This window comes from Python bivittatus, unplaced genomic scaffold (assembly GCF_059951505.1).
Source record: "Python bivittatus isolate LINGU-HERP-01145 unplaced genomic scaffold, Pbiv_v1 ctg000400_np1212, whole genome shotgun sequence".
NCBI classification, from domain to species: Eukaryota; Metazoa; Chordata; class Lepidosauria; order Squamata; family Pythonidae; genus Python; species Python bivittatus.
This window is the reverse complement of record NW_028277073.1, coordinates 4093466-4121310: the sequence shown is the minus strand read 5'-3', so window position 1 is coordinate 4121310 and position 27845 is coordinate 4093466. Positions and strand designations below refer to the sequence as shown.

The window sequence follows — 27845 nt, the reverse complement described above, 5'->3', positions numbered from 1 at the left end:
AGAACCTTCTAAGATTCTGCTAGAGATGATCTAACAGGAATGGAGGCATAAAATCTATTAAAAACACCTTAGGCACAAAAGCCGGCTGGGTGACTTGGGGCCAGTCCTTCTCTCTCAGCCCAACTCACCTCCCAGGGTTGTTGTTGTGGGGAAAATAGGAGGAGGGAGTAGTAGGTATGTTCACCACCTTGAGTTATTTATAAAAAATAATAAAGGTGGGATAAAAAAAATCTAAAAAAAAAGAGCATGTTCTTATGCAACAATAAGCAATGATCAAACCAAATTAAGAGGAGAAGCAAATCAATGTTGAAAATCTCAGCCTTCTTACCTTATCAATACTTGTTTGCCTGCAGGGGAAAGAAAATGTAAAGCCAAGGGGTAGTCGTGCACCTTTTATTCCCATGTATTCCAAAAAGTCTGCAATGCATTGGACGATGTGATCAAATAGCTGGAAGAAAAAAAAATAAAAAATGAAAGGCAGCATTCAATACCAGCATTTTAAATACATGTGGATCAGCAAGAAGAATTACTGAGTCCTGTCAGACTTGAGTAGCATATAAGTCCCAGGAATAAATAATTAAGAATTAATTTTACCTCCTCTCCCGTTCCTTGCATAATTTCCAAAGGAATAGCAAATATTTTATTGTATATCCGAACCGATTTGTTTCTTCCACTTCTGATTTTGACAAGCAAAACTCTGAAATTTGTTCCTCCAAGATCAAGAGCTAAGAACTTTCCCTTTTCTGCAATAGAAAAATCGATTAATATTTACTGAAGTCCTTTTCAATTGCTTAGAATATTCCTGTCCAACTTGCAGACTGTAAAACGTCTCAAAAATGGTCTTTCGTCCATATGAGACATACTGAATTCTAGGCAAGTTTGGTCTCAAGTAATTACATTCAGATGTAAGTAATTCATATTCAGATATAGCTCCAAGTATGCGGTTGACCAATTCTTGACGATTCTCTCACATGCTCCCAGATCTTTCCAGGAAGCTAAAGTTTAGGCTGCATTAGAAACACCTGAACTTTCTATTCATGATTAATAGGGTTATAGCACTTCTAGACCAAGGAACATCATCTTTTTATGGCTGGGTGAGGTCCCATTGAAGACATTTTGGAGGGCAATAGCTGCAGCAGAATGGGACAGTGATGAAGGAGAAGGAGTTCTCTCACGGATATGGATGAAGGCAGTTTTTTTTTCTATCTTCCATAGTTGAAAGAAATTCTGAGGATTTGGTTTTGTTAAGCATATCCTAGGGCTCATACTATAGTTGTTGCAGTTTTCTGGCCTCAAAATAGAGGGAATACTGCCTCATGTTTTATCCACTGTATTCAGAGGACCTCCAAAAGCTGTAAAGAAGAAATCTAGTTGCTTCATATGGCTCTAGGTTTCAGATTTCCCATCCTGGTTCTGGAGGTCCACTGTTATTTTGTACACCATGGTTGCCAAGAGATGAGTGTATGACAAAACAGTGGGTCATTCTCCATTTATCACTTAGAGAATTGAGTATCCAGGGGGAAAAATGCACTAAAATCAAAAACACATTGTTTTTCAAAAGCAATAAAACTTGCATCACCAGAAAAGTCAACATACATTTAGACATACATTTCAGAACATTTTCAGAATGGTATATACAGTCCACCTTCCCTAAAACTCTCAGAGCAGAGAGATACAGATATTATGTCATGCCCCCATGTATGGGATTTTTCATAACTTCCACCCCCTCTTGACTTTTTTGACACCCATCCCACCCTATGGACATACTTGGCATATACAGCAGTAGGCTGCCCAGTAGATAGTTATTCAGTTATTGATTGCTCCTGGTTTTATGGGGTTTTTTTTCCAGATTTTTGTAAATCATCTTGAGCTCACCAAAGTGGGCAGCCTATAAAACTGTGAAAGAAATGAGGAAATACCTGTGCCATCTGGGGTGCCATGAACAAACGTTGGCAGCATTTTCACAGTGGCCGTAGGATGGGTTTCTTTCTTCAGGCCATACTCCAGTTCTGTCCTCATTTTGTTTCTTACCTCGATGAGATTCTCTTTGGTTAATTTGAAAGGGGCCAAGACCTCGTCAATTTGCTTCCGCTGAGACAGCAGTCTGTGTGCCACGGCTGTCACCATGGCAGCCCCCTTCCCGCTTCCGCTCTCCGAAAGCAGAAATCGAACATCGCAGTTGGGCACCAGCCGTCTGACTACTTTATGGAGACGCTTAGCATACCTAAAAGGAAGACCAAGGAGATGCCTACACTTGTGCCAAATTTACACATTTTAACGCAACTATTGTGCAACATCAGCAGCCACCACCTTTCACAGGTTTTGGCTGTTTTTGTCAACATGATGAAAGCAGCAACATCTTGCAAGCTCCTCCCCTTTCAGGTGGGACACAAGACCCTGCCCTCCCTGCAGACGCTCTGCAGTCAGCAGCAGAATTGGGAAAGAAGAAATGGAGGGCACTTCCTCCGTCTATCACGCTGTCATTTTCAGGTCAATCCTGTTTGTCTGATAGGATCATTGCCTCCCCCCACAAGAGACAAAAGAAGGGGCTGCCATCCCATAGGTCCCCATGTGTTTTCTAAGGCTCCAGAAGACATTCTTATTTAACCAATTTTTGAACACCTGCCTTTAAGTAACAAAAATGTACCATTGATATGAATCGAAAGAATTCAGCAAAAATGAACCATTCCCCAAATCTTAGGATGTAAACACACACACACACACAATGAAGCAAGTAGAAACTAGTAAACAATTGTTCTGCAGCAGCACTACCCCTGAAGAAGCAAGTTCACAACTTGGGGGTCCTCCTGGACTCACTGCTCCTGCTGAAATGGCACATGGAGGCCACAGACAGGGGGGCCTTTCTCCCAGTTTCAGCTGATGCACCAGCTGCAGCCCTACCTGGTGTGGGAGGACTTTGCTCCAATGACTCACCCACCACCTGCTTCAACTTCTGCAACGGGTTCTACATGGGGCTGCCTTTGAAGATCACTTGAAGGCTGCAGTTGTTTCAGAGTGCGGCAGCCCATATGCTGACCTGTGTTTGTTAGCAAAAGCACATCGCATCAGTGCTGTGGGCCCTGCACTGACTGCCAATAGTTTGGGGTACAATTTGAAGTGCTGATGTTAGCCTATAAAGCCCTACGTGGCCTGGCACCTAGTTATCTACTGGACCGCATTCTCCTATTGGAGAAGGCCCAACCAGCTTGATCTACCCAGGAGAAGCTGCTGGTGGTGCTCCACTACAAGGAAGTGAGAGGGGCCAAGGCTCAGCGGTGCTCCTTTCGGGCGGCTAAGACACTCCTTTGGAACAGCTTTCCAACAAACATCCAGCTGGCTTCCACCTTGAATCCTTTCAGAAGCAGCTCAAATTGGAGTTCTTCCAGAGGGCATTTGGAGCTTGATTCCATCTGATTTCATTTATCATTGGTTTAGTTACTTTAATTTTATTCTATATTTATTTAATTTTATTCTATGTTATTTGAGGCCTGTGGACCTTTTATTTGTGTACTTTTGTTGTGCACTGTTTTATCTTGTAGAACCTATCACATTTGTAGTCCATCAAATCCCAGAGAGAGAGAGAGAGAGAGAGAGAGAGGAAGGCTTTTGATCTTCATCTTCTGCCAAATGTTAAAAATGGAATCTCAGTGACTGGTTTTACACAAGAACAAAGATTAGGCATATGCAACAAAGCTTTCGGAACTGGATTTCTCCCTCCCTCCCACAGCAATTCTTTTAGCTTCCTAACCCTTTTACAGACAGGATCCAAAAGTCAGATGGAGGCACAATCTCCCTGCCACCCCAACCTCCCAAGGCCCATACCATACCGTACCCCATTCTTCAAGAACCATGGTATCCACACCATATGAAAAAGAGCTCCCACCGGTCCCTCTGCAGACACTTACATCTGGATCTGGCTGAAAGTAAGGGCTTCTTTCGCTGCATCAGAATTATGCTTCATTTAACTCTACTTTCTGCCTCAGTAGACAAGTATTAATCAGCCAAGCAAAATAAATGCAACTTGCTCTTGTTTCAACCTGTTACCTGGTAACCAGAGACGGGGAACATTTCTAGACCACTAGGCTTTTCAATTCCAAAGCCTTCATAATGCATCTTAAATCAAATCTGAGTTGAGTTTCTTCACTTTTTTAAAGATCTCAACGGATAGCAAAGGCTGTAGCCATAGGCATGTCTGTATTTTTCTAGACCGAGAGTGCAGGCATCAACATTCAAGGCTCTCTCTTGATGTCTCCAATCTAGCCAATATCTATTAATGCAAAAGATTGTATATACAGTACATTCTTTTGGGGGTAAGCATTGTTAAGCAAAATGCATAAAGTGAGTAAGGAAGAGCAAGCCAAGGAAAATTAGTTATGTGATAAGAAAAGTAAGTATTACTATATCTAGTTCAGCGTTTTTCAAACTTGTCCACTTTAAGACGTGTGGACTTCAGCTCCCAGAATTCCCCAGCCAGCATGGCTGGCTGGGGAATTCTGGGAGCTGAAGTCCACACGTCTTAAAGTAGATAAGTTTGAAAAATGCTTATCTAGATAATACCACTACCATTCACCATGTCTCTCCTTGCAAGCCATTCTATAATTTAACACCCATATTTTAACCTATCCCCAGTTATACCACCTGCAGCTTCTGCTTTGCCATTTTACAATATTTTCCCAGCTTTTATGACTCCCTCTTCATCATTTTTCCCCCTTGGGCACTAAGATTTATAGCATTCATTTCCGTTCTAATCTTCAACAAATTGCTATCATTCCCATACAAATCTCTCACTTCAGCTTCATCCAAATCACTTCATAAATTTGAATGCCATGCGTCTGCTGGAATCTCCTTTAGATTTGAGCCCTTTTCACCCCCTTCCAAAACAATTTTCCATCAAAACTATTCTGCATTTTCCCTGACCTGTTTAATCTTAACTGTTCCTTGCTTTTTTTTATTGCTTTCTTCTTGGTCTCTCAATACACGTTGTACAGTATTTTTCTCTCGTCCTATTTTTTACAGCAATCATTTTCTTATATGCATTTTTTTCTCATCCACAGCACCTTTCACTTCACAGCACCAAGCATCCTTTTCATAATTTCCACTAGCATAACTCTACACACTGGTAGCATTCAGTTATGTGCAATATTTTTTTCCCACTGTGTTCCAAGCAGCTTCCAAGCCCTGCTATGCCCATTTTCCATTCATTTCATTAAGAGAGTAATATATCCTATAATACATGTTTTCATGTTTTCTCTTTCTGCAACTGTTCTACTTTCATTCTTCTTTCTTTCACTTCTCTCTTTTTCTTCCACATCCATTTCTTCCCATGATCCATTATTTATACTACCAAAAAAAAGTCTGTCCCACGTTCAAAACCTCTCATCACCCTTGTCTTCTTCACTATTTCTCTCATCCTTCCCTCATAAACATAAATCTCCTTTTTCACCTTCATCAAGAAACTCAAGACATCCTCACTCCCAGCTATGGAAGTAGTATGTTCAGCATATCTGATGTTATTAATATGTTTCTCAGGAATTTTAATTCCAATTTCTATTTCTTCTAGTCCTGCATTTTTCATGGTATACTCTATCTTTAAGTTAAATAAGTTAGGAGACAGTTATAGCCTTGGTGCACTCCTTTCACATGTTATAGCCCATTTTTTTAATGGCCATCCACAATTTAATAAAGTCTACCCAGTCAAAGGACTTTGTATAATCCATGAAGCAAACATTGATGTCTTCTTGGCATTCTCTTGCCTTTTCCACTGGATTTTAATAATACTATCTCAGGTACTCCTGCCTCTTCTGAATCCAGCTACTATATTTGGCAATTCTCATTCCATGTACTGTTGAAATCTGGATTGCAAAACCTTTAATATTATCTTCTTTCCATGTGAGATAAGGGCAATTGTGAGGTACTTCGAGCGTTCTTCGACATTGTCCTTTTTTGGTACTGATATAGAAACAAATCTTTTCCAGTCCCTTGGCCACTGCTGTGTTTTTTATATCTGCTTACAGACCACAAGTAGTAATTTAACTGCATCATCTTGTAAGAATTCAAACAATTCTGCTGGAATGTCATCAACTGCTGCAAACAGCAGTATTTTCTAGGGTCCATTAATTTCAGTTTCTGGAACATCTGGCTTTAATCTAGTGAGCAACCATTGTATGTATTATCAATTTGGAGATTTTTCTAACATAACTTTCAGTTCTTTCATTAAACCTACACCTTCGCTTTCCTGCATATATACATCAACTCATCCCCATAAGATCTGACCACTTTCATTCAGATGTATATCATCCTTCTCCTTTCTGACTCATACGTATTTTTCCTTCTTTCACATATTCATTAATTCATGTTCTTGACTCCTCTTACATTCCAAACTGTAATCTTCCATATCACTGTCACCATGAGTGGGCCATGGAGATTAGCCTCCGCTGCCCAACATGGCTTTGGTTAATCAAGCCTTTCACATAATGCTTTTTAATAATATAAAGAAGGTCTACTGTAAGTTATGAGCTTTCACCAGATACATTGCCATGCAGCATTCCATGCATGTAAGGACAATAAGGACAGTACCAGTCATTTGGGCATTTTTTAGCCAATATGTTTCATACTCATGCTATTCTTTGCAAGCTAAGTCCTAACTCTAGAGACAACCTAGAGCAAGAGGGTCGAGATCTACTTGTTGGCTCCCTGTTCTTAGCTGCAATCATTGGCTATGGCGTACGCAGAGACATCTTCAGTATGCCATTCTTGCCCAGTTGCTTCTCACAAGGAGACTGCAAGGCAGCAGTCTCTGGAGGGTGGGAGAACTGGGAGCCAAGGGAATTTGCCATACTTGCTCCATACTTGCTCCCACTGCAGTCAGAGCCTTCCAAAGGACACTAAATTCACACTTCCTCTGCTAATCACTTTCAGAAATTGCCTATTAACTGCTTTAAGGAAGTTAGACACCTTCAAAATGACAAGGCTGGAAACACTGGGTGAGTGCCTTCAATCCTTAATATAAGAAAATGAAACTATTTCTTTAACAGCTTTAAGAATTCAAAATTAACAGCAAAAAGCAAGACAAGGTTATGGCTATAGAAAGTTTTAAACTGATTAAGGGCTCAGAAAACATTGGAATATTTTATTTTGAATATTAAGACTTTGAAATTAATTTTAAAGAATAAATGCATTTTTGTGGGAAAGAAAAATTATTTTCGATACTGAAGACATAGCAAGATAAGCAACTTATAATGGCATTCAGAGACATTTTTGAGGAATTGCATCAGGACGTTGAATCAATAATGTCAGCTGTGTTGTGTGTTCTTATGACCAGTCTGTTCCCAGAATAAGCTGTTACAGAAAAAGATTTGCAACAAAATTTTTCTGAGAACCTAAACAAGAATTTGTCATTAGACATGCAAAAAAAAAAAAAAAATTGCATGAGGCTTTAAAAGTTAAGAAAGAAATAAAAATTCTAATCCCAGGAATAATTGCAATAATTTCTTCTTGCTGGATTTACAAAGGAGGCTTTTTAAAGTTTTGAAGAATTCAAGACAAGGATCAATAATCATCTGAATGGATTAAAGAGCAAGATTGTCTTATGCAAAAGGAAGGAACACAACATTGGTTTATTTGATCAGGGTTAAAATGGGACATGTTATTTTGAGTGGTTCTTTTTGGACTTGCCGACATCTGGACCGGAAACATGTTGTATGTTGGATTTGCTTACCCTTAACATGGTGTTTAAGCCTTTTTCCCTACAATCATTTTCTGTTTCCTAATCTGACAGCATCTAAATTGGCTTTGTATCTAACTGCCCTTTCACTTAAAGTAAGGGATCTTTGTAAGCTTGTTCTCTTTAAAGGAGAAATTGTTCCTCTTTGTCACGTTAAATTTCAGTCTTTTGTTCATACTAGGATACTGGGACCACTTTATTCCTTTTAAATGTGGGTTTGCTTACAGTTAAGAGTTGAGATATGGAATGATGAGTTTTACAATTGTTAATTAATGTTATTATTTTAGGGCTCTGTTTGGACTTTTTGCTGACACCTGAACTGGAGAAGACATTACTTATTGGATTTGCCCATAGTTAAGAGTTGAGTAATGGGATGAAGATTTTTATATCTACTAATTAAGAGGAGGTGAAGAGATAGTGAAATTGTTTATACTTGTCGGAATGAGGGTTGGAAGTTGCTTTCTTAGTTTTTTTTTTCTCTCTTTCTCTTTTTTCTTTTTTGTTTTCTTGCATTTTTTATTCTCTCTATTTTTTCTTTTGTTTTTTGGTTGTATTATCTTTTAATATTGTAATTAAAATTTTGAATAAAATTATTTAAAAAAAGAAAATAACTTGCTAGCTTCCACAGATACACATGCATAACCACATGCACACACACACCCTTCCAGATACCCTTCATGTATTTGCAGGCATCTGTGTAGATTCTGAAAAGCTGCAATCAGGAATGGTGCAGATGGAAAACTGCACAACATATAATAAATCCATGTAAATGCCTCTGTTGTTAGTAAAGCATTGTGCCTGTATGTAGAAGCCTCGGTAGCCACAGACTAGAACAACATGAAGGCCAAATAGCATTTGAAGGGCCTTCTCCTTCTCAATAGCAATGCTCTGACAGCATGACAGCAACTATGTTGTTGGAGGGAACAACAGCGTCTGCCAGTTCTTGCCACTTTGATCGTAACGACAAAAGCAGCATGGTGGCTTCAAGCTGCAAGATCCAAAGTCATGGCACACATAGAAAAGAGGCGGGGCTTGTGTGACAATGCTGTTTTCATGAATCTGACCTGCTTTGTGATCCTCGATGTCGCTGGGCGGGAAGGCAGAAGAATTCCAAGCAATACGTGCACAAGTATCAGGAGACCAGACATTCCATAAACAAGACATAAAATCAGTTGCTGGGAAGAATTTGACAGCCCCTGCCATTTTAACTGAACGCTGGTCAAGAACTCCCTCCAGTTGGAAAACGGACAAGCACGGCTGAGGCTCCTGACCACATTGGTAACCTTATGATACCGAGGGGAAAGACAGATTTTCCCCACTGAAAAAATGACAATGGGGAGAAATAGGCATCACGTTAGAAATGGGTTGGCTACGGAGTCAGAAACTGCCGAGTTATCTGCTGTTGGATTAAAACATGTGCCTGGAACTGATGCAGCCATGAAATGCTGATGGCTTCTGAAGCCCATCTTGGCTGGTACCACTAAATCTGCCTATAACTGAAATCATTTGCATATCATTAGACCAGTGTTTCTCAACCTTGGGAACTTTAAGATGTGTGGACTTCAACTCCCAGAATTCCCCAGAGGCCCTCCTGCTCCACACTCCTAACGTCCGACTTACTGCGGATGTGTTTTGTACAGGGTGCCATCTATTCCAACCGTGGTTCGGAGCCTCGCCACTTTCTTATTTTCACGAAGCCGTGTCAGTATTGCTGCCAAGGCTGTGGCGCAGAGGTTGGCCGAGCGAAACGAAACAATTGTGCAGACGTGCTGGACGGCGACACAGTCCTCTTCGGAGGGATTCAGGCCCAGTTCTCTCAGGATTTCTCTCGTGTTGCTCAGGCCCTCTTTGTACCTGGTCCCCAAAGAAGAAATTAGAAAAATGGCATTTCGGTCATAGAAAGGAAAGTCAAGAGCTCCTTCTTGTATGCAAACACTGGATCAGCCAGGGCTATAGTGACTTCTGGAAAGCTGATGATTGTAGAGAGTCGTGGAGATGACCTTGGAGCATCAGCTATGGAGACTTCTATGAGGCTGCCATAGCAGCACCTAAAGCTACAGACAGAATTGTGTTGTCCTCAAATTAGTGTCAACTAAGTCTGGGTTGTGGTATTTTGTCACATTCAGAACAGCAAGTGGGTTTTATTACCTTTCCCAGTTCAAAGGGCATAGTTATTCAAGTCAGCACCTGACCCCCTCAAAAATCCCACAAAGGCCTCCCTCACTTTCTGCTAGGAAAAATCCCAAGTAAGTCAATCAATCCTAGATTTCTTTAAAAAAAACCAATCAACTGTCTGCTATTGTTGCATAAACACCGATGATCTGTTGCCTGTGGCCCTAGTGATAACACCGAAGCCCAAATCTGCTGCTTAAGGCAGCCAACTCACTTTGGATAATGTATTTAGTTACCTTTCCAGAGAATGGAAGGAAACATTTCCAGGGAAATAATTGTGTTAATCCATGACAGCAAAACTCCCAAAGTAGAACAAATATATGTATAATTTTATATGCTTACACTTTCAATTTTTAAGGTACCAAAGACTAAAAGAATAGAGTCAAACCTCTTACTTTTCCATGGCGGCCACGTGCTTTGTCTCAATCTTGCCCTTAGTACAGAGAGCTGTGGATAACTTCCCGCTGAAAAGCAAGCCTTTCCTTGACATTTTTAAAAGGATAAGCCTGACCAGTTCTCCCAGATATAATCCACTAATCATCTTCTCAAACCTATATTCAAACAGAGAACAGTCAAACGTTAGGGATATCTGGGGGGAGGTGTCAAAGAAGTCAAGATGGTGAAGCTCCACCACATTTCATGTTTTACGTAAGTTGCATTCAATGAGAATCTTCCATCACACAATCACATCTTGACTTTTCTGACCTCCTATGGAAGCCCCTGTCCCAATAATTTCTTCAACCCCAATTAATATTATTAGAAGAGCAGCTATATAAAAGATATCTTAGTATACAGGAGAAGCAATCATCAGTCACTTAAGTTTTCAACATCATAAACGCCGATTGTCAGACACTGAACGTACAGAAGGCTGTTCATTTTTGTGACCACATGAAAGATGCAAAATATATTTGTATTCTGTAAATTTCCATCAGCCCCCCTGTTGAAGAATATGATTAAAACAATGGATCTTGAAAGTCCGTGTTCTTGTTCTTGTTAAAAGCAATAGTATTGTGAATAAAGTAAACAGTAAAGCTGAAGGCTTGGGGGCCACAGATAGCCTTAAGCTGGTGAAGCACAGAATCTGAACTGCAAGTTTGAAAATTCCTTTTTCTAACTTCGGCTCAGCCACAAATTGTTGGATCGCCATGGACAATCTTGTTATCTCTCACCCCCTGCCTTGATAATGGTGTGCACATTACTAAAAGAATGTCTTTGATCTTTTAGCTATTTTTCTCGATCAGCGTTTCTTAACCTTGGCAACTTTAAGATGTGTGGCTGGCTGGAGAATTCTGGGAGTCGAAGTCCACACATCTTAAAGTTGCCAAGGTTGAGAAACACTGTTCTAGATAATCCAGGGATATGCAATATATTATACCCCAAAGTCAGGAGCACCCACTGGAGGGTCAAAAAAGTCAGGATAGTGGCCATAGTCACACAGTCCAAGTCCTACTCCTTTTCTATGTAGGTCACTCATGTAGTACATGTTAAAAGGGGGCAGGATTTCAATCAAGCAGCTGCCATTTGACTTTTTTGATAAGTCCTGTGGATACCCCTGGTCAGAACCACACCTGGTCAATGAGTAGCACATCCAGATCTGCATTCCAAAAAGTAGGAGCAGTCAGGGTAAGAAGTGGGTAGGATCAAGACAGAAAATAAATCTGATTTATTTTATGTTTTAATTTGCACACTGCCACAAGCTTAGGGATATGCAGAATTCTCTGGATAAAAAATGATGTTGATGACAATGTGGAGGAGGAGGAGGAGGAAAAGAGGAAGCTGATTATTCCTCTAAATGAGGGCTGCCCATTGCTTTAGTCCCTCCCACTTATACCCTCAATTCAGCAGATAACATGACTTCTCAAAATGAAAGTTTTCTTTACAAAAACATGTATTTCAAAATATAGACATCTAATATTTTGGAATGATTTCAGTGATGATATTTTTGCATTTCAGACAAATCAGCTGCCAAATGTCTGAAGTGTATCAGATTATGGTCAGTTTAGTTTATGCACATCACTGTTCTCAACTGTTCTTTTTTTTTTTAAAAGCCATCAATCTGCAAATGATCTGAACCAAAAGCCAGTATAGATGTCTTTAAAAGGGCCTCTTTCCTCCCTTGGACTGTAGGTCTTGCCAAATTCTTTGAACTCCAGCTCTTTTATATAATATCTCCACCCACCACGCCAATCCTTGGAGCTAGACTTATTCAGTGCTATTTCTGTTCCAATGTATGCCTAATTGCTACTGTAGTAGAAGGAAACCTTACAACAGCCTTGCAACTCCACTTACAATTGTTTTCCAGGATTCATAGACCCCAAGTCAATCTCCTTGTCAAACTCTGTCCTAATGTCTTCCAGAGATGCATCATCTCCAAAGGCCCCCCATTCGGTGTTAATGCACATCCGGCCTTCATCACCTTCCACAAGATCAATGTTGCTCATCTCTTCCATGTAGCAAGCATTGGTGCCTGTTCCTGCTCAACCATTACATTTTGAACGATGGAAAATAGAGAGATGAATAAACAGCTCGATTCCCTCCCACTCCGCAATTCAGAATGCTTTTTAAAACTGTACGCATTAAGTACCCGATAACAAGATTGCTGGGGGAGGCACAGCTTGAAACAAATTAAATTCACAATTCTAGCAGGACATCAGCCAAGGGCCAAAAACCAGTATCCAAACAACCATATAAACCCCACAATTAACAGAGATACTCATTTTCATCAAAACAGTGATAAACTCATAGTTTTATAAAATAAATGTGTTAAACTAGAGCAGGGTTTCTCAACCTTGGTGACTTGAAGATGTATGGACTTCACATCTTCAAGTTGCCAAGGTTGAGAAATCCTGAACTAGAGCATAACACAGAGACTGAATTATTAAAAGATTTTAAGATGAGATCTGTAATTTTTTCTTATTAAGTCACTATAAACCCAACCATTACCAATCTAGAATAGAAGTCTTAACTTCAGCCAGTTTGACCCTGTCTTTTGACTAAAAGGATATAGACTTACCAATAATGACCCCAACTTCACATCGCTGGTCATCATACCCACAGGTCATCATTGTTCCCACTGTGTCATTGACCAATGCCAAGACTTCTACATCAATGTCCTAATGGCACAAATACAACAAAACAGTAAAGTTAAGTAAGATCTATTCACCTATGTGTTTTGGAAAAGGCAATAAAGTATTTTCTACTAATCAAATGATGAAGCAATATGTATACTATGGCAGAGATTCTTACAATAATATCTATGCATTGTTCATATTATAGTAGTGAATTCATTGGTAAACCAGTGACTATTGATAAGTATAAAATATAAGATACTTATTCTTTCTTTTTTCCTTCTTAGTTTGTATTTTAGTTTGTACTTCTACTTTTTTTAAAAAAAGTCTTTTTTTTTAAGATTAAAGATTGTTTTGGTACAAAAAATAAAGATATAAAGAGTGTTAAAAAATAAGTAAGATCTATTCAGGATATTACACAAGTTTGCGGTATACAATCGACATTGTTGTGTTGTTGGACTGAGCTGATATGAGCAGGGTCACTGGTATTCCTAGATAGCTCCAGATAATTCACCATAGGTCAGGAATTTCAACCATGGCAAAAAAAAAAAAAGTCAAATTATCAGGCTTATATTGCAAAGAAATTATTCAAATAAATCAAAGCATAGGAGAAACCTTTCTGAAATGAAGTAATGAATGTGGCAATTTTTATGTGTGTCAAATTTACTACTTCAAATTTAGAATCTTTTCCAACTTTTAATTTTATTAAAAGGCATAGGTTTTTGCCTTTTTAAGCTTACACCTTTTAATAAAAGCTGGAACAAATGCCACCAGAATCCTGATTATTTTGCCCCGTAGACCAACCCAGCAGGCACTTCAATAAATAAGACACACATTGCAGCTGAAACACAGTTAGATTATGAAGAAAACTGATCAGGGTTGAACTTGCCTCGTGCTTCCTGAGGGCTTTGCAGAGAGAGCTCACCACGTCAGTCTGTTGTACCCCCCGGACTTTAAAATGTTTTGTCCATGCAAGAAGGACCCCCTACCAAAAGAACAATCATTTATTGTCCTTATTAGTGATAATAAATCAGACTGCCTTAATAGAAATCTGTGAATGTCTGTGACTGCTGATTCAGCAAAAGTGACTCAATAAAATCATGATTAAATACTGCAAGGGGGTGTTTTTCAAAAGAAAATGGAGCATCACAGAAAACTCCAAACTTTTTCGTTTCTGAACTGCAGTTGTCAATATTCATTGAGTCCCAGAGTCTTAAAGTTTAGAGATTCCTGGAGGAGTGCAGTTTCTCTATTCTATTCTATTCTATTCTATTCTATTCTATTCTATTCTATTCTATTCTATTCTATTCTATTCTATTCTATTCTATTCTATTCTATTCTACTCTACTCTACTCTACTCTTTTTTTTTTCAGAGAGAAAAGACATGGAATTTTGGAATAGCACTGAATGGCTTTCTTTGCCTCTTTCAAATATCAAGCACCATTTGTTTCTTTTCAGACGGGTATGGATGGCACAGATTGGCTGGCCAACGTCCTCTCATCTTCAGCCCATTTTCAGATTGTTTAAAAACAAGGTATCAGACTAGATCTGGCTGAAAAACTAATTGATATATTATACTGTTACATTAGCTTGCACACTTTCAATTATTTGGGGACAGTAAGTAATTTGTTACTAAAAAAATTACCAACCTTGAGGATTCTTTCAAGCATAGTAAAACCAAGAGAAACATCCAGTTCCCAAGCTTTATGACCTACGTGTGTGTGTGCACACCGCGCGCGCCTTTGATTTAGACTTGACTCCTGGCAATTACATAGATAATCCACAGTTTTCTAGGCAACATTTTCAGAAGTGGCTTGCCCTTGCCTTCTTCCTAGAGCTGAAAGAGAGTGACTGCCCCAAGGCCACCCAGCTGGCTTTGTGCCTAAGAGAGGGGCGGGGGGACTAAAAGTCACAGCCTCCTGCTTTCTAGCCTGGCGCCTTAACCACTGCACCAACCTGGCTCTCACTATAATATTAGATCAGATTAATTATGACCCCATGTCTACCTTTGGGACAGATATATCACATGTACATAGTTACTGGTGCACAGTAGATGTAAGTATGTGCTTAAACTTACATGTGCTGATCTCTAGAATCCCATTTAATAATTTTACTCCACTTATAATGCAACAGGTAGGGTTGGACTTACCTCCTCCAATTTATTCTGCCTACATGGAAAAGAAAAGGTAAAACCAAGAGGTAATTTCTTATATTTTATGTCCTTTGTCTCCATAAAGTCTGCAAGACAGTTGGCCACATATTCAAACAGCTGGAAAAAAACACAGGCCAAATATTATTTAATGGGCCAATAACATCACATAATGATTAATACATAATGCTTTCTGCATTTGCTTCCAAATAAAGGTTCTAGGCAGTTCACATTGAAGAGGAGGCAAAACAATATTATCAATTACCGATATAGTTAATTCTGTTTCCTGAAGCATGTAAAGAAAACTTGAAAGCCTTGAATTCAACCAAAATATGTCTTCCTAAGTCAATGTAACTGATTTGTTATCATTTCACTAAAAGTTAATATTTATTCTCAAAATCAACCTTCAGATATATTGGGCTGTAATCTCTCAGAATTCGTAGCCATCAGGAATTCTGGGAACTGCAATATATTTGAAGAATCTATGAGTGGTATATACCTTCCTATCTGGGCTCTTCGACTACAGAGATAGAGCTGTTAACTTACATCATGCCCTCCTTCTAGAGACTCCATGACTCTGTTATCCCAAGGGAGGGTCTGGTCAAGTAATCTATAAACCCACAGGAATATATCTGAAGATTTCTGCTGTCAGGAATCTCACCCCAACTAGAATCCACAGTTTTGGGAAGCCAATCTGCAGATAGCTATCATCCACTGAGATAGTCCTGTTGAAATTTCAAGAGTTTGCAATTATTAAACAGGAGCTGTGTTTATAAAATGTGGTGTTTATTTATTTCATGCCTCAAAATCCATGAATCCCTAAGAGCAAATCCCAAAGGAAAATATGCTACTTACATCTGTTCCACTTCCCTGTATGATTTCTTTAGGTGTTGGGTAAAACTGACTCTCCATTTGTACGTGTTGTTTTCCTTCTTCAGCTACTTTAACCCGTAGAACTTTAAATTTGGAGCCACCAAGGTCTAAAGCAAGGAATTCCCCTTTTTCTGTAATGGAAGTAATAGTGAGTAATGATTCATTCTTCCACAAATTCAGGCCAAACTATGCCTCATGTGCCTCAAGAGTTTCTCGAATAGAGGCTGGATATGGCTACTGGGTGCTACCATGTTTGAAGAGTGAAATTGTCTACAAACCCAGGATATCTAAACACATGAGTTTCTTAAAAGACCAAGTGCCCGTGGTTCCCCAGGCATCTGGCAATCCATATATCCCCACAGTTGAATATTTTCCTAAGATTGTGAGTGGAGTCTGATTCTGGACTTTCATCACAAACATAAAAGGTGTCACAAGAGCAAGAGATCATCTGACACTTACACTATTTGTTAGAGATCTTCTAAGTAGGAGGGATCCTGCTATGCTGGCACGGGCAAAGTTGTTATAACCGAGGACTCAGTAGCGATGTAATGAGGACAGGGTAGTGATGAAGCGATGTCAGCAGAGCAGGGGTGGGTCAGAATGTTTGGGGTTGAGGGAGGTTACGCAAAGGTAAGTGTGTTAAGTCTACCAGAATTTTAACACACTTATTTTAGAGCTCATTTTATTTCTTTAAATAGCAATATATAATTGCATACTGTACTACCCAAATATGAGATTTCAGCAGTGCACCACAAAAATCAAGTTGGGGCTACATGTAGCCTACAGACTCCTGCCTGTTGTTACTGTAATGTGCTTAGCCAAGCCAACTGGTTTTAGTGAACCAACATGCTTCCAACAGGGAACTTCTGCCATATTTATTGATGGCTACTAAACTCGCAGTACATAGCTTAAACGAAGGCTATATTCTTAATTTAAATCTTAAACATTTAGTAATACCAATTATGGTAACCTTGCATATTGGCATTATGCCCACATTACTATATTGGCATTAATTTTTTCCTGTACTTCGCAACGTTTCAGGACTGGCTCCGGACTTGATTGACCCCACAGCGCTGTCGGTTTGGGGAGTTGCATGAATTTAATTCTGGTTCTGTTCAGCTTTATTGGGAACTGTTATTTCCACTGAACTGCTCTGGTTGGGCAGAACCTTTGGCTGGTTCATGCTCCCATGGACAGGAACTCTCGATTCCTGGGCTCCGGTCACCTTTTACTCCCCGCCAGAGGCATCCCTGGGGGGAGGGTCAAGAGGGGGGGCAAATGACAAAAGCAGCGTCACCCCCTTAGGATGCAAACTCTGCTACATTGCGACGTTGCAGGCACAAACAAAAGGTGGGAAGCTTTGCACTGCAAAAATGTGTTGCTGTTGCAGGGATTCTGATCAGTTTTGGATCCCATGAACATCTCTCTGTCTCCGTCATAAAGAGTTATCAGCCTGTTCCTGGATTTTGCCTGTTCACATCTGCGCTGTTTAGAAGGTAACTCTCCTCCCATAATCCAGCTGCTATATCAATACTCCACCATCATCACAGCTATTTTGGAAAAGTACCTGGTTGCAAAAATTACCAGCACACGCAAGGAACAGGCAGGGCTTCAATTGTGCCACTGTAGCTGCCTTCTTGACTTTTTGGATCATACCATGCAGACATTCCTGTTTTGACTCTTAATAAGAGACCTTTGGAAAATCTTGGTGTGATTATTAAGAACCATCCTCTCCCAACTGGAATAGCACCAAAAGAAATGCTTTACCTGAGCCATCAGGAAGTGACCTCACAAACGTTGGGAGCATTTTTACTGTAGCTGTTGGACTGGTATCTCTTCCTAGACCTTTCACCATCTCTGCTTGGAAGCGAGTCATCACATCATGTAGGATATCATCAGAAAGGCGCATCTGGTACAGGTACCTATCAACCTTGGAACAAAATATGCCAGCTATATGAATTGGTTCTCTCTCTCTCTCTCCCCCTCTCTCTCAATCACTCAATCAATCCAACCTTTGGCCATGGAATTTTTGATGCCTCCAGGAACACCACCTTCTTTTCACAGCCTGCAGTGAGGCAGAATCGTGCAGTTTCACTGGGAAGGGAAAAATAAATCTTTCTTCCCATCAACCTTGTATGGAATATAACTATGTGTGCTTATGTGAGTGAATGTGTAACTCCAGATAAAGGACCACCAGGGTGAGAAAAATGGAACAGGTCAGGGGCTGGAACTCAAAACTCCCACCTTTTGGAAGATGGAAAAGGCCACCAAGTGAATGATAACGTCATTGGAAAAAAGCTTCTGGGAGGCAAATGTCTTCAATTCCCATCTTGAAACCATCACCCCCTTGAAAACATCAAAAATGCCCACAAATTGTGCTGTTAATTTGGGGTGCCAAAATTAATGCATTTTGACATTGCAATTTCAGGCCACTGGAGGAGTTACAGGTTGGAAAGAAAATGGTTTTGCTACCATTCCAACTTTTAATTCTGAAAAAGGGAAAAATGGTCTTTCCAAAAATCAGCCACTGCATTCATTTCAGCTGGGACATTAGCTTTTTTTTTTTTTTTTGTACTGGCTCAGGCAGGGCTTGCCCAATGCACTTTGCTGCTGGAAATTAAGATCCTGATGAAAGTGCTTCATGTGAAGGTGCTAATCAGTCTGGACTGGCAGTAGAACCTTCCTTCAGGTTTGGTGGCTGGGCAGCATCTTCCATCACGTGGGAGGGCAGGGGGAGTGTTTATTCTGGGCTAACAAGGGATTCATTTGGTTCATCTTAATAAGAGAGTGCAATCCTTGCAAGTTTGCTTATGTGCCCAGGTGGGGAATCTGTAGCCTTCCAGATATTGCTAGTTAGAACTTCTAATGTTGCCCACAGTTGCAGCACACCCACTTTGGACTTGGAACATGGAGCACCCATCATGTCAAACATTGGTGAGGGACAGCTAACTTAAAACTGTCCATAACTGACTGAGGAATGCCACAGTGGGTGCAAAAGTATCTGGAAAGAGGATGGATTTGGGAAACCATGTCTGGGGTCATTGGAAAGTCCTCTATCTGGATATTTAATAAATAGATCTCTGTTAAGCAGCCAACAACTTTTACTCACACCACATTAAGGGTGGTTTTACCTAGTGTGATCACTTATGAAGCCAAATAAACAGTAAAGATTTATAGTGCTTACACACACACACACACACACACACACACACAATGAAAGAGAGAGAGAGAGAAAATACCTGCTGGGAGCCCATGAGAAAAGATCTTGCCTTTTCTTGGGACATTCCCCATACATCACACATAGAAAAGAGGGAGGCTTCAATTGCACAGCCGTAGCTGCCATCTTGGCTTCTTTTGAGCCCTCCGCTCCCCAAAGCCCCTCTCCTCGTGTATCCCTGGGCACTATAGCATCGAATCATGACTTCTGGTGGGGGCTATCTAGATGAGCTTCTCTGAATCCAGATTTTTTGATGAAGGTTCTCAGTCATCCAGGTGGAGTTGTCTGGAGGTTGAGTCATGGTAACTGGACTTCTTTTCTTTTGGTTTGATACGTTTTGCTGCATGTCCAAGCAGCTTCTTCAGTCTGAAGAACTGTATTATATCAGGCTGAAGAAGCTGCTTGGGGATCAGACCTAAAGAAAAGAAGTCCAGTTGCCATGACTCAACCTCCACTGAATCCAGATTCAATTCTGCAGACAGGGAATGGTTATCTGAATCAGTTCTGTACCCAGTTCATTCCCACCTTTGCTATTTCTTTACCCACAAACAAGAACCTCTGAAGGCAGTTCAGGTCACGCAGAAATCTCTAAGGTACCACAGCAGTTGCATACAGCTTACTTTTACAATTCGGTTTCACACACATGCTGACTCAGAGTAGTGACTTCCCTCCCTTTTGCTAGCAAGGTAGGAAGAAGCTGATACAAGACACTTGAGCCTGTTCCCATCCCTGGATTGACAAAACACAACTATCTCTGTAATCAAAAAGCTAACATTTGTATTGTCTTTTTGCAAGGAGAGCCTTCAACCCTTTGACCCTTTCTGAAAAGTCAGATTAAGGAGAGGTGATGTGACCACATCTACATGCCTTCCATTTCCAGATCTAATGATAACCAAAAGCTAGTAGAGCAAACCTTTTAGAATAAAGCTGTCCTTATCAGTTGACCTCAAAGTTTTCTGCACTGAAAACCATAATTATGATTTGTTTGATTTTTGTGGCTCATATTTAAAAATGTAGGCATCTAAATTCATGATGTTGTCTATGGTTGCATTGTATTTCAAGAGAATTGTAAGTTTTAGGAGGAGGCATGCAAACAGTGGGAAAGTACATTATTATTATTATCATCATCTGCAAAAGTTGAACAGTTGAGTAATTTTTAAGTGGCTTGCCCTTTCAATGAAAGTGCTAGCATGTCCTGTTTCGTTTTCCCTGAATTGTGGCAAAGGTTTCCAAGTATACCAGGAGCCACTGGGATCCCGTGGATCACCACGAAGATCCACAGACTTATTTTGCAGCAGCCTTTCTGAGTCTGTTTCCAAATGCATTGCTGTACAAATGACTGGGAATTTGTTGTTCGTACAGGAAAAGGAACTACATTTTTCCTCTTTTTTCATTGGTCAGGTACATAGTGATGGAGCAGTGTTTCTCAGCCTTAGCAACTTTAAACTGTGTGGACTTTAACCCCTAGAATTCCCCAGCCAGCAATGCTGGCTGGGGAATTCTGGGAGTTGAAGTCCTGACAGCTTAAAGTTGCCAAGACCGAGAAACACTGAGAGAGAAGCTAAGAATCCTGGCCTACCGCAGCCTTTTCCACAGCATATGAGTTGGGAATTGATGCTGGAACTTCAGACCTTAGGGAAGGCTGACATGCAGTAAAACCATGTAATTAACTCACATCTGAGAATTTTTGGAATAAGTGCTAATTTCATCTGAGGAAATGACTATGCCAATGCATGAAGACAGACCAGTTTTCCTCCATTGCTTCCTCCCCTAGATATTGTCGAATTTCTGAAACCAATTAGAAAAGGAAGTATGCAAACCCATACCCTTAAAGGCACTGACCGTGGGTTGAGCAAGATGGCTCTTCCCTCATCTCCCAGAGCTCTAAACTCACTAGAGCTCTCCTTGCAAGTGTCTGGAGCACTTGTGGGTGATCTCAAGTCCTCTCCTTGCCCGGAGAGGAATTACAAAGAGCCAGTCTACTCACCGGCTCTTCGTTCTGCCACAGTCGTCAGCTCTGTGTTTGCCATTTCTTCCCCGGAAGAGAGATTTGTGTGCTTTTTTGTGCATATTCCAGGGACTTCCTATGCATTATCTCATTATAATCGCTATAACACTCCCAATAAGGCAGTGGTGCCACATCTGCAGTCTTACCCCCCTTCCCCCGTATAATACAGATAATGAGAGAGAATTTGAGAGAGAATAATTTGCAAAAAGGCCACTAGGTGATTTCATGGATGGCCGAAGATTCAAACTGAAAAATTCCTGACTTATAGCTCTGTTTACCTATTACATGACAAACCAGTTCTCTCTAAATTAAAGGGGGAAAAAAACCATTGATTTGGGGCTTATTCTGTTTTTTGAAACTATGAAGAGGAATCTTTGTTCTACACTAACAACAACAACAACAAAAGATTACCAGCAATGTATAGTGGTTTCTTTTCAGCAGCCTGTAGTTTTTGTCAGCAATGCCATAGTATGCAATACTTAAACTTTGTACATAGCAGAGTTTACACATTACCTATAGGTTTGTGAACTAGCCTGTTGTCTTCTCCAGAATGGAAGCTTAAGATTGCAATCCTGAATTTATCCTGAATCCCCTATGCCCTGCCCTAGTAAGTTTTGTGAGGGACTGGTTTTAAAGACAAACTTGAAATGGCAGCAGTGACAAATCGACTGGGGAACCTGAGCCAATCCCAAGAGCAAATAAATGGGGAGGGGAGATTCTAATTTTTATAATAGGGACTCTGGAGGTGGGAGATGATGGGCTCTTGAAACTCTTCTCTTGAAGTATAAGAATTTGGCTAAGTAACAAAAATAACAATAATACTAATAGTAACATTGAGCTGAGGAGGCAAGCAAAACCTGTTGGGGAAATAAGTCTAGAGTTAGGGGTAAGTGTCCACATATGGATTTTTCTCCAGAAATCAGATTGTGATTTTTAGAATTAAGGGTCTTTGAGCGATATGATTCCAGTTAGAGCCATGACGAAGTAGAAGGTGAAGGTCTAGTTCTTAATCTATGCACATCATTTTCACTGATTAAAATTAACTGTAGAAGAAAAGCATTTACTGAAGTGGTACAAAATATCTAGGTTTCCAAATAATGTAAAATGGTGTGTTCTATGAAACAAAGAGTAGGTTTCAGGTTTGGTTAACTGTGTTAGCATGTGTAGCTCTGTCCAAACTTTACAAAATCCTGGAAAGAATTTGGAAGGGAATCAACTCAGACATCTTCATAAACTTCCCTGGGGTCAAGGAAGAGTGTGACCTGGCTTATACGTTATAGAAACCAATGACCAACAATGACCCTTTGTTGCCCATTGTTATGAATGACAAGCTTCATTATGCTTCTGCAGCAACCTCTTTGTTCTCTAGTTGTTAATACTACTGGGAAAGAGCATTTGTATAATTTCTCTTCAATGTGAGAAGCCATCTTCTGAACAAAAGCAAGTTCTAAACAAGGGAGGAAACAACTGAAATATCTTAATTTTCCTAGGATCAGTTTGCATCTGTAAGTTATTAATCTTAATAAACAAAATACTGGATGACTAAGTGATCATCTTTGAACTACTGATATATTCAGAATAAAAATAAAAGATGCTAAAAGGAAGGCTGCTATCTTATGTTCTACGGATTTGAGCTAGATTCATGTGGGACATCATGATTTGGTTTTGGGGCAGGATAATATCTTAGATGGGGAATGAAAGCTCCAAAAGGCCAGTAATGCTCCACGCTTGCTCAAAAGTTTTAGCTCCACATCTGGGCAGCACTAGGTTGGGAAATACTGCCTTATCCATAATGTGTCCAGCCGCATTAAGATTCATATTCTGCCTTTAAAAAGTCTTAGAGACACTGTTGAATTTCCTCCCATACTTCTGAGGCACACTATGGAACATTAAATTACAGTAGAGGCTCCTGGTTACCTACAGCTACTGGGAGTGGGGCTGATAAAGTTGTCCCCTAGAAAAGCCCTCTCAAGTTCACCTAGATCGAAGGAAGCCCAGAAGAGGTTTTCTTCTAGTGGACCTTCTCAAACATGAAGCCAGTCCAAGATCTTTGTAATAAAGCAGGGGTGGATAACCTGACAGCTAAGAATTATTCCCATCTTTTTTCCAAACTACTTATTAATATAATCCCTTCCCACGTCGGGTTGTTGTGAGTATATTGTGGGGTATTTCCTGTGTATGCATGTATTTTTTATGTGTTCTGGCTGAGGTCCACGAATGTATGTTTCAAGAACATAAGGACAAATCTGCTGGATCAGGCCAAGATTTATCTTAATCCAGTACTTTGTTTCTCACAGTGGCCAATTATAAGATTCTGGGGCGCTCATAAGCAGGAAATGGAGATATGATCCTCTCCTGCCACTGTTCCCCATGCCTGGTATGTGCACGAATGCTGTTCCCCAGTTGTTGGCAACATTGAGTCACAAGACTTGTAGCCTTTGATAAAGTTGTCTTCCACAAAATTATCCAATCTCTTTTTAAAGCCATCCAAGTCAGTAGCCATCACTACACCTTGTGATAATTAATTCCACTGTTCAATTCTGTACTGCGTGAAGAACTTTTGTCTGTCCTAAATCCCCTTCCAGTCAGCTTCACTGGATGTACCTCAACTGTCCCCCATCAGTTTCCTTCTTTTTCCTCATCTGAAAGAATCCCAAATGTTCTAGCTTTCTCTCATGAGGAAATTGTTCAAGCCCCTTAATCATTGTGATTACCCACTTGCACACTTTTCCCAGCTCTGTTGTATTCTCTATTTAAATGTGGTGACCAGAACTGTACCAGAACAGTATTTCGGGTGTGAATGTACTATAGATTTGTATAAAGATATTACAATGATGACAATATTATTTTCAGTACTCTTCTTAAAGATCCCTAGCATGGGACTGGCCTTTTCACAGCTGTTGCACACTGAGTCTACATGCTCACTGAGCTATCCACTATGACCACATCATCTTTTTTCCTGGTAGTTACAGACAGCTCAGCCCCACTGGTATATAAGTGAAGTTAGGAGGTGGTTTGCTCCAGCATGCATCCCTTTACACTCAGTTAAGTGAACAGTATTTACCATTTGATTGAGCATTCCCTCCATTTAAAGAGAACCATTAGGAGCTCTTCATAATCACTTTTGAAGAGTTTAGTATTATTGTATCTACAAGCTCAGCCAATTTACTGCCTGGCCCTAATGAAGATCCTTTATGAACAAGTTAAAAAGCACTGGTCCCAAGCCAGATCCTTGAGAGATCTCACTTCCTTCCACTGAGAAAATTTGCCATTTGTTCCTACCCGTTGCTTCTACTTTTTTTAACTGGTAAAAAAATCCACAAAAGGACCTAGGCCTGCTTAGATGTGGAACTTTCTCAAAGGCTTCTCAAAAATTCAGTGTCGGTGACAGTGGGGTCACCTCATCCACATGCCTGCTGATACCCTCAAAAAATTGTAGAAGATCAGCGAGCAGGATTGACTTTTGCAGAATCCATGCTGATTCCCCACCAGCAAAGTTGATTCCTGTATATGATGTGCTTAGTTATTCTCCTTTGCTTTCCACTTCTACCAGCTTGGCCTAACTGGCCTCTAGTTTGGATCTCTCCTGGGTCCCCCTTGAAGAATTAGTGACATATGACAACCTTCCAGTCCACTGGGACTGAGACCAATTTAAGGATCTCAGTCCCATTTTCTGCTAGGATGTCAGCAATGCCATGTCTGAGTCCTTAAGAACACTCAGGTGGATACCATCAGGACCTGTGCTGTCAGGGGTATAATAGAAATACCCAGAAATTTAAAGAAAACAGAATTAATTAAAAATTAAGGACGCAACTAATCAAAGCTGCTGATTTGTAAAACTACCTGCATTAGAAAACAAACAAAAACCAAAAATTAGTTACGAGCTCAATTTTTTTTCCAACGAATTGGTTGACTCATTTTTCCAGGTAGTAGAATTGCTTCATTTCAGTGCCTCCTTTACAAAGGTTAGAAGCCTGCGTGACAAACTTCTCATAGCGGTGGGAATTCCTTCTGGATGATGGCTACAGGGCTAAAAGACGAGGGGGAGGGAAGGCAGGCAAGGAGCACCAGCCCACAAGTGAGTGAAGGGCGAGAATAAACCTAGGAAATCACAGATTGGAATAACTAGATGCTAGAAGCTTTTCCCAGTTGAATTAAATTATAGTGGATTTGATGAAAGGGCCTCCAGTTTTATACTACATTATGGTGTATTGGATTATCAAAGGGCAATTGCATCTTTTTTTGTGCTTTAAAGAGTCTTAAGATTTTGCTGTAATGGAAAATCACAGCAAATGGAGAGACATTCATTGGTTTGTCCTAATCTAATTTATTTTAATCTCAGGTGATTATTCATTTAAATATAAGATTGATGAAGATGTAAAAGGTAATTAATAGGAACTGAACTCTCTCCTCCTACATAAAAAATGAGATTTACATAACAAAATATTGGGGACAGTTCTATCACAGCGTCATGACAACTGCTGCTGCTGCTGTTTTGCTGTATTTTGATTATGGATAAAATAGATAAAATCCGTTTCAGTTGAGAGTAAGAGCATATATTTTAATGTGGCTTTATGACTGGCACACTAAATTAGATGTGCTTGGCTGAATGTTCATCTTGCTTCACCAATAAAATAAGTAAGCAAATATGAGTGCTCCTCAAAGAACATCAGGTTACTAAATCGTCTTCTACATTTTCCGGGTCCTTTTTAGCTGATACTTCTGAATTTTACACACAACTTGTATCAAGGTTTTTTGTATATATAAATTATAATTCTTAGCTTAGTTTAGTTTATTTATTCAAGTTGTACGCCACCCAGGGTGGCAATGAAGGTGGGTGGATTATAAATTCAATAAAATAAAATAAAGTTATTATGTACAGGGCTGTACAATGAAAAAACAAAACATTTCCCCCTCCCTGCTTTTCCTAGCATTAGTTAGCAACAAGCTCATTAGACCACAGCACCATGGCTTTGCCCCAAAGAAAGCACTACCAAATCTTACCTTTTTGATCTGATCTTCTTTCAGCTTTGTAAAATAAAAGGCCATTAGGTGCACTGCAAGCATGTTTGCTAGGAGTTCAGGGTTTACAGCAAGTCCCTAGTGCCAAAGTTGGAATCAATACACTGAGACGCCAGCAGGATCCTACCAGCCAGCCATTTCTCAGTGAGTCTCCAGAGCAGCAAACCTGAACTAAATCCAATCCGTCTGCTTCGTTCAATGATTAAGCTCCCAGCGCCTCTCTTTTCCCCTCCCCACCCCTCCCACCCCTTGGTACCATATAATGCTGAGCAGATGGCAAACTGCCAAGAGGCAAGAAAAGGAATGATTAGTTACTGGCCCAACTTGGCAATGTTTTACTTCAGAACAATCCCAGTTGCTATGAGATATTCCTTGCTTCCCCCAAACCCAGCATGAACTTCCTTAGGGTGGCATGCTTCCAGTTGTTGGGTGTTTCTTCCAATAGCAAGGAAAACAAGCCACTTCAATGGGTATGACTGAACCTGAAACTTTGGGGTGGGGGATGATGAGAATGCAGGACCCTGCTGTATTTTTCTCTTCTTTTGCCCTTCCCCAACCCAGCACTGTAAAATTGGATAGATTTGACACATCTTTGTTCCCCCACATATTTGCATCCTCTTGGTAGGTTTTTTTCTTCCGATGGAACTTAATGACTAGCCACCATTACTGCAGAGGAAACAGTTTTCCCATAGAGTTTGGGAGGTGAAATAACAGAAAGATTAACTCTGTGAATGCAAGCTTCAAGGTCCTGTTGAACTCAAGAAAACATAGAGCTTGTTAAGTGTGCACAGCAGACTTTCCCCAGTGTGATATATTGGACTACAATATCCATCATCCCAAGCCAGCATGGTGACCAACACTCCATCACATGGTGACCAACACAAGGCTTTTAAGCTTGGGATTAGCTACAGAACAAAGCCAAAACAAAATCCACAACACACCTCCATTAGTCTTTTAAATCAGAGGTGGCCATAATCCAGGTGAGCATTATTAAAGCTATGATCACATGTCTTTACCAACGGGTTCTGTTGTGTATGTGTGCGTGTTTGCAGAGGGGGTTTAAAAAGTCAAGATGGAAGCTGTGACTGCACAGTTAAAGCCCCCATCCCATTTTTGCATATGTTAAAGGGGCAGGGTTTTGATCACACAATCATGGTTGCCATCTTGACTTTTTGGATCCCATCATGCAGATGCCCCTGTACCTGTGTGCGTGTTTCACATATGTATTCTCAAAACAAATAATCCCATAGAGGGAGAAAACTGCAGGCAGTTGAGGACACAGGTGTTGTTTTACATTGTTTTAGATCAGTGTTTTAAACCTTGGCAACTTTAAGATGTGTGGACTTCAACTCCCAGAATTCCCCAGCTAGCATGCTAGCTGGGGAATTCTGGGAGTTGAAGTCCACACATCTTAAAGTTGCCACGGTTGAAGAACATTGTTCTAGACATTTGCAAGCCAAGGCAAACAAAGGTTTCCCAATTAAGCATCCCAGTGACTTGGGAGAAAGTCCTGCTCCAGGTGACTCCAGACCTTCCTTCACATGAGGACTCCTACCACACAACTGCACACAAAGAGATTTATTGCCCACCAGCAACATCATATTCCCACCACT

The 27845-nt window shown here is 40.3% G+C and overlaps 1 protein-coding gene across 1 annotated transcript in view; it reads right to left on the bottom strand.

The window, feature by feature from the left end:
- The window catches only part of LOC103061262 (hexokinase HKDC1), a 36889-nt gene extending 10542 nt beyond the window's left edge, over positions 1-26347 (bottom strand). Inside the window, exons 1-12 of the mRNA XM_007427497.3 lie at positions 26215-26347; positions 17753-17915; positions 15968-16116; positions 15113-15232; positions 13853-13948; positions 12909-13008; positions 12185-12368; positions 10291-10446; positions 9344-9577; positions 1920-2224; positions 595-743; positions 329-448 (exon numbers count right to left, since the gene is read on the bottom strand). Of these exons, the coding sequence (XP_007427559.1) occupies positions 329-448; positions 595-743; positions 1920-2224; positions 9344-9577; positions 10291-10446; positions 12185-12368; positions 12909-13008; positions 13853-13948; positions 15113-15232; positions 15968-16116; positions 17753-17915; positions 26215-26277 (1839 nt within the window). The 5' untranslated portion in view covers positions 26278-26347. The remainder of the gene's footprint in view (positions 1-328; positions 449-594; positions 744-1919; positions 2225-9343; positions 9578-10290; positions 10447-12184; positions 12369-12908; positions 13009-13852; positions 13949-15112; positions 15233-15967; positions 16117-17752; positions 17916-26214) is intronic.
- Positions 26348-27845: the final 1498 nt, after the last annotated feature.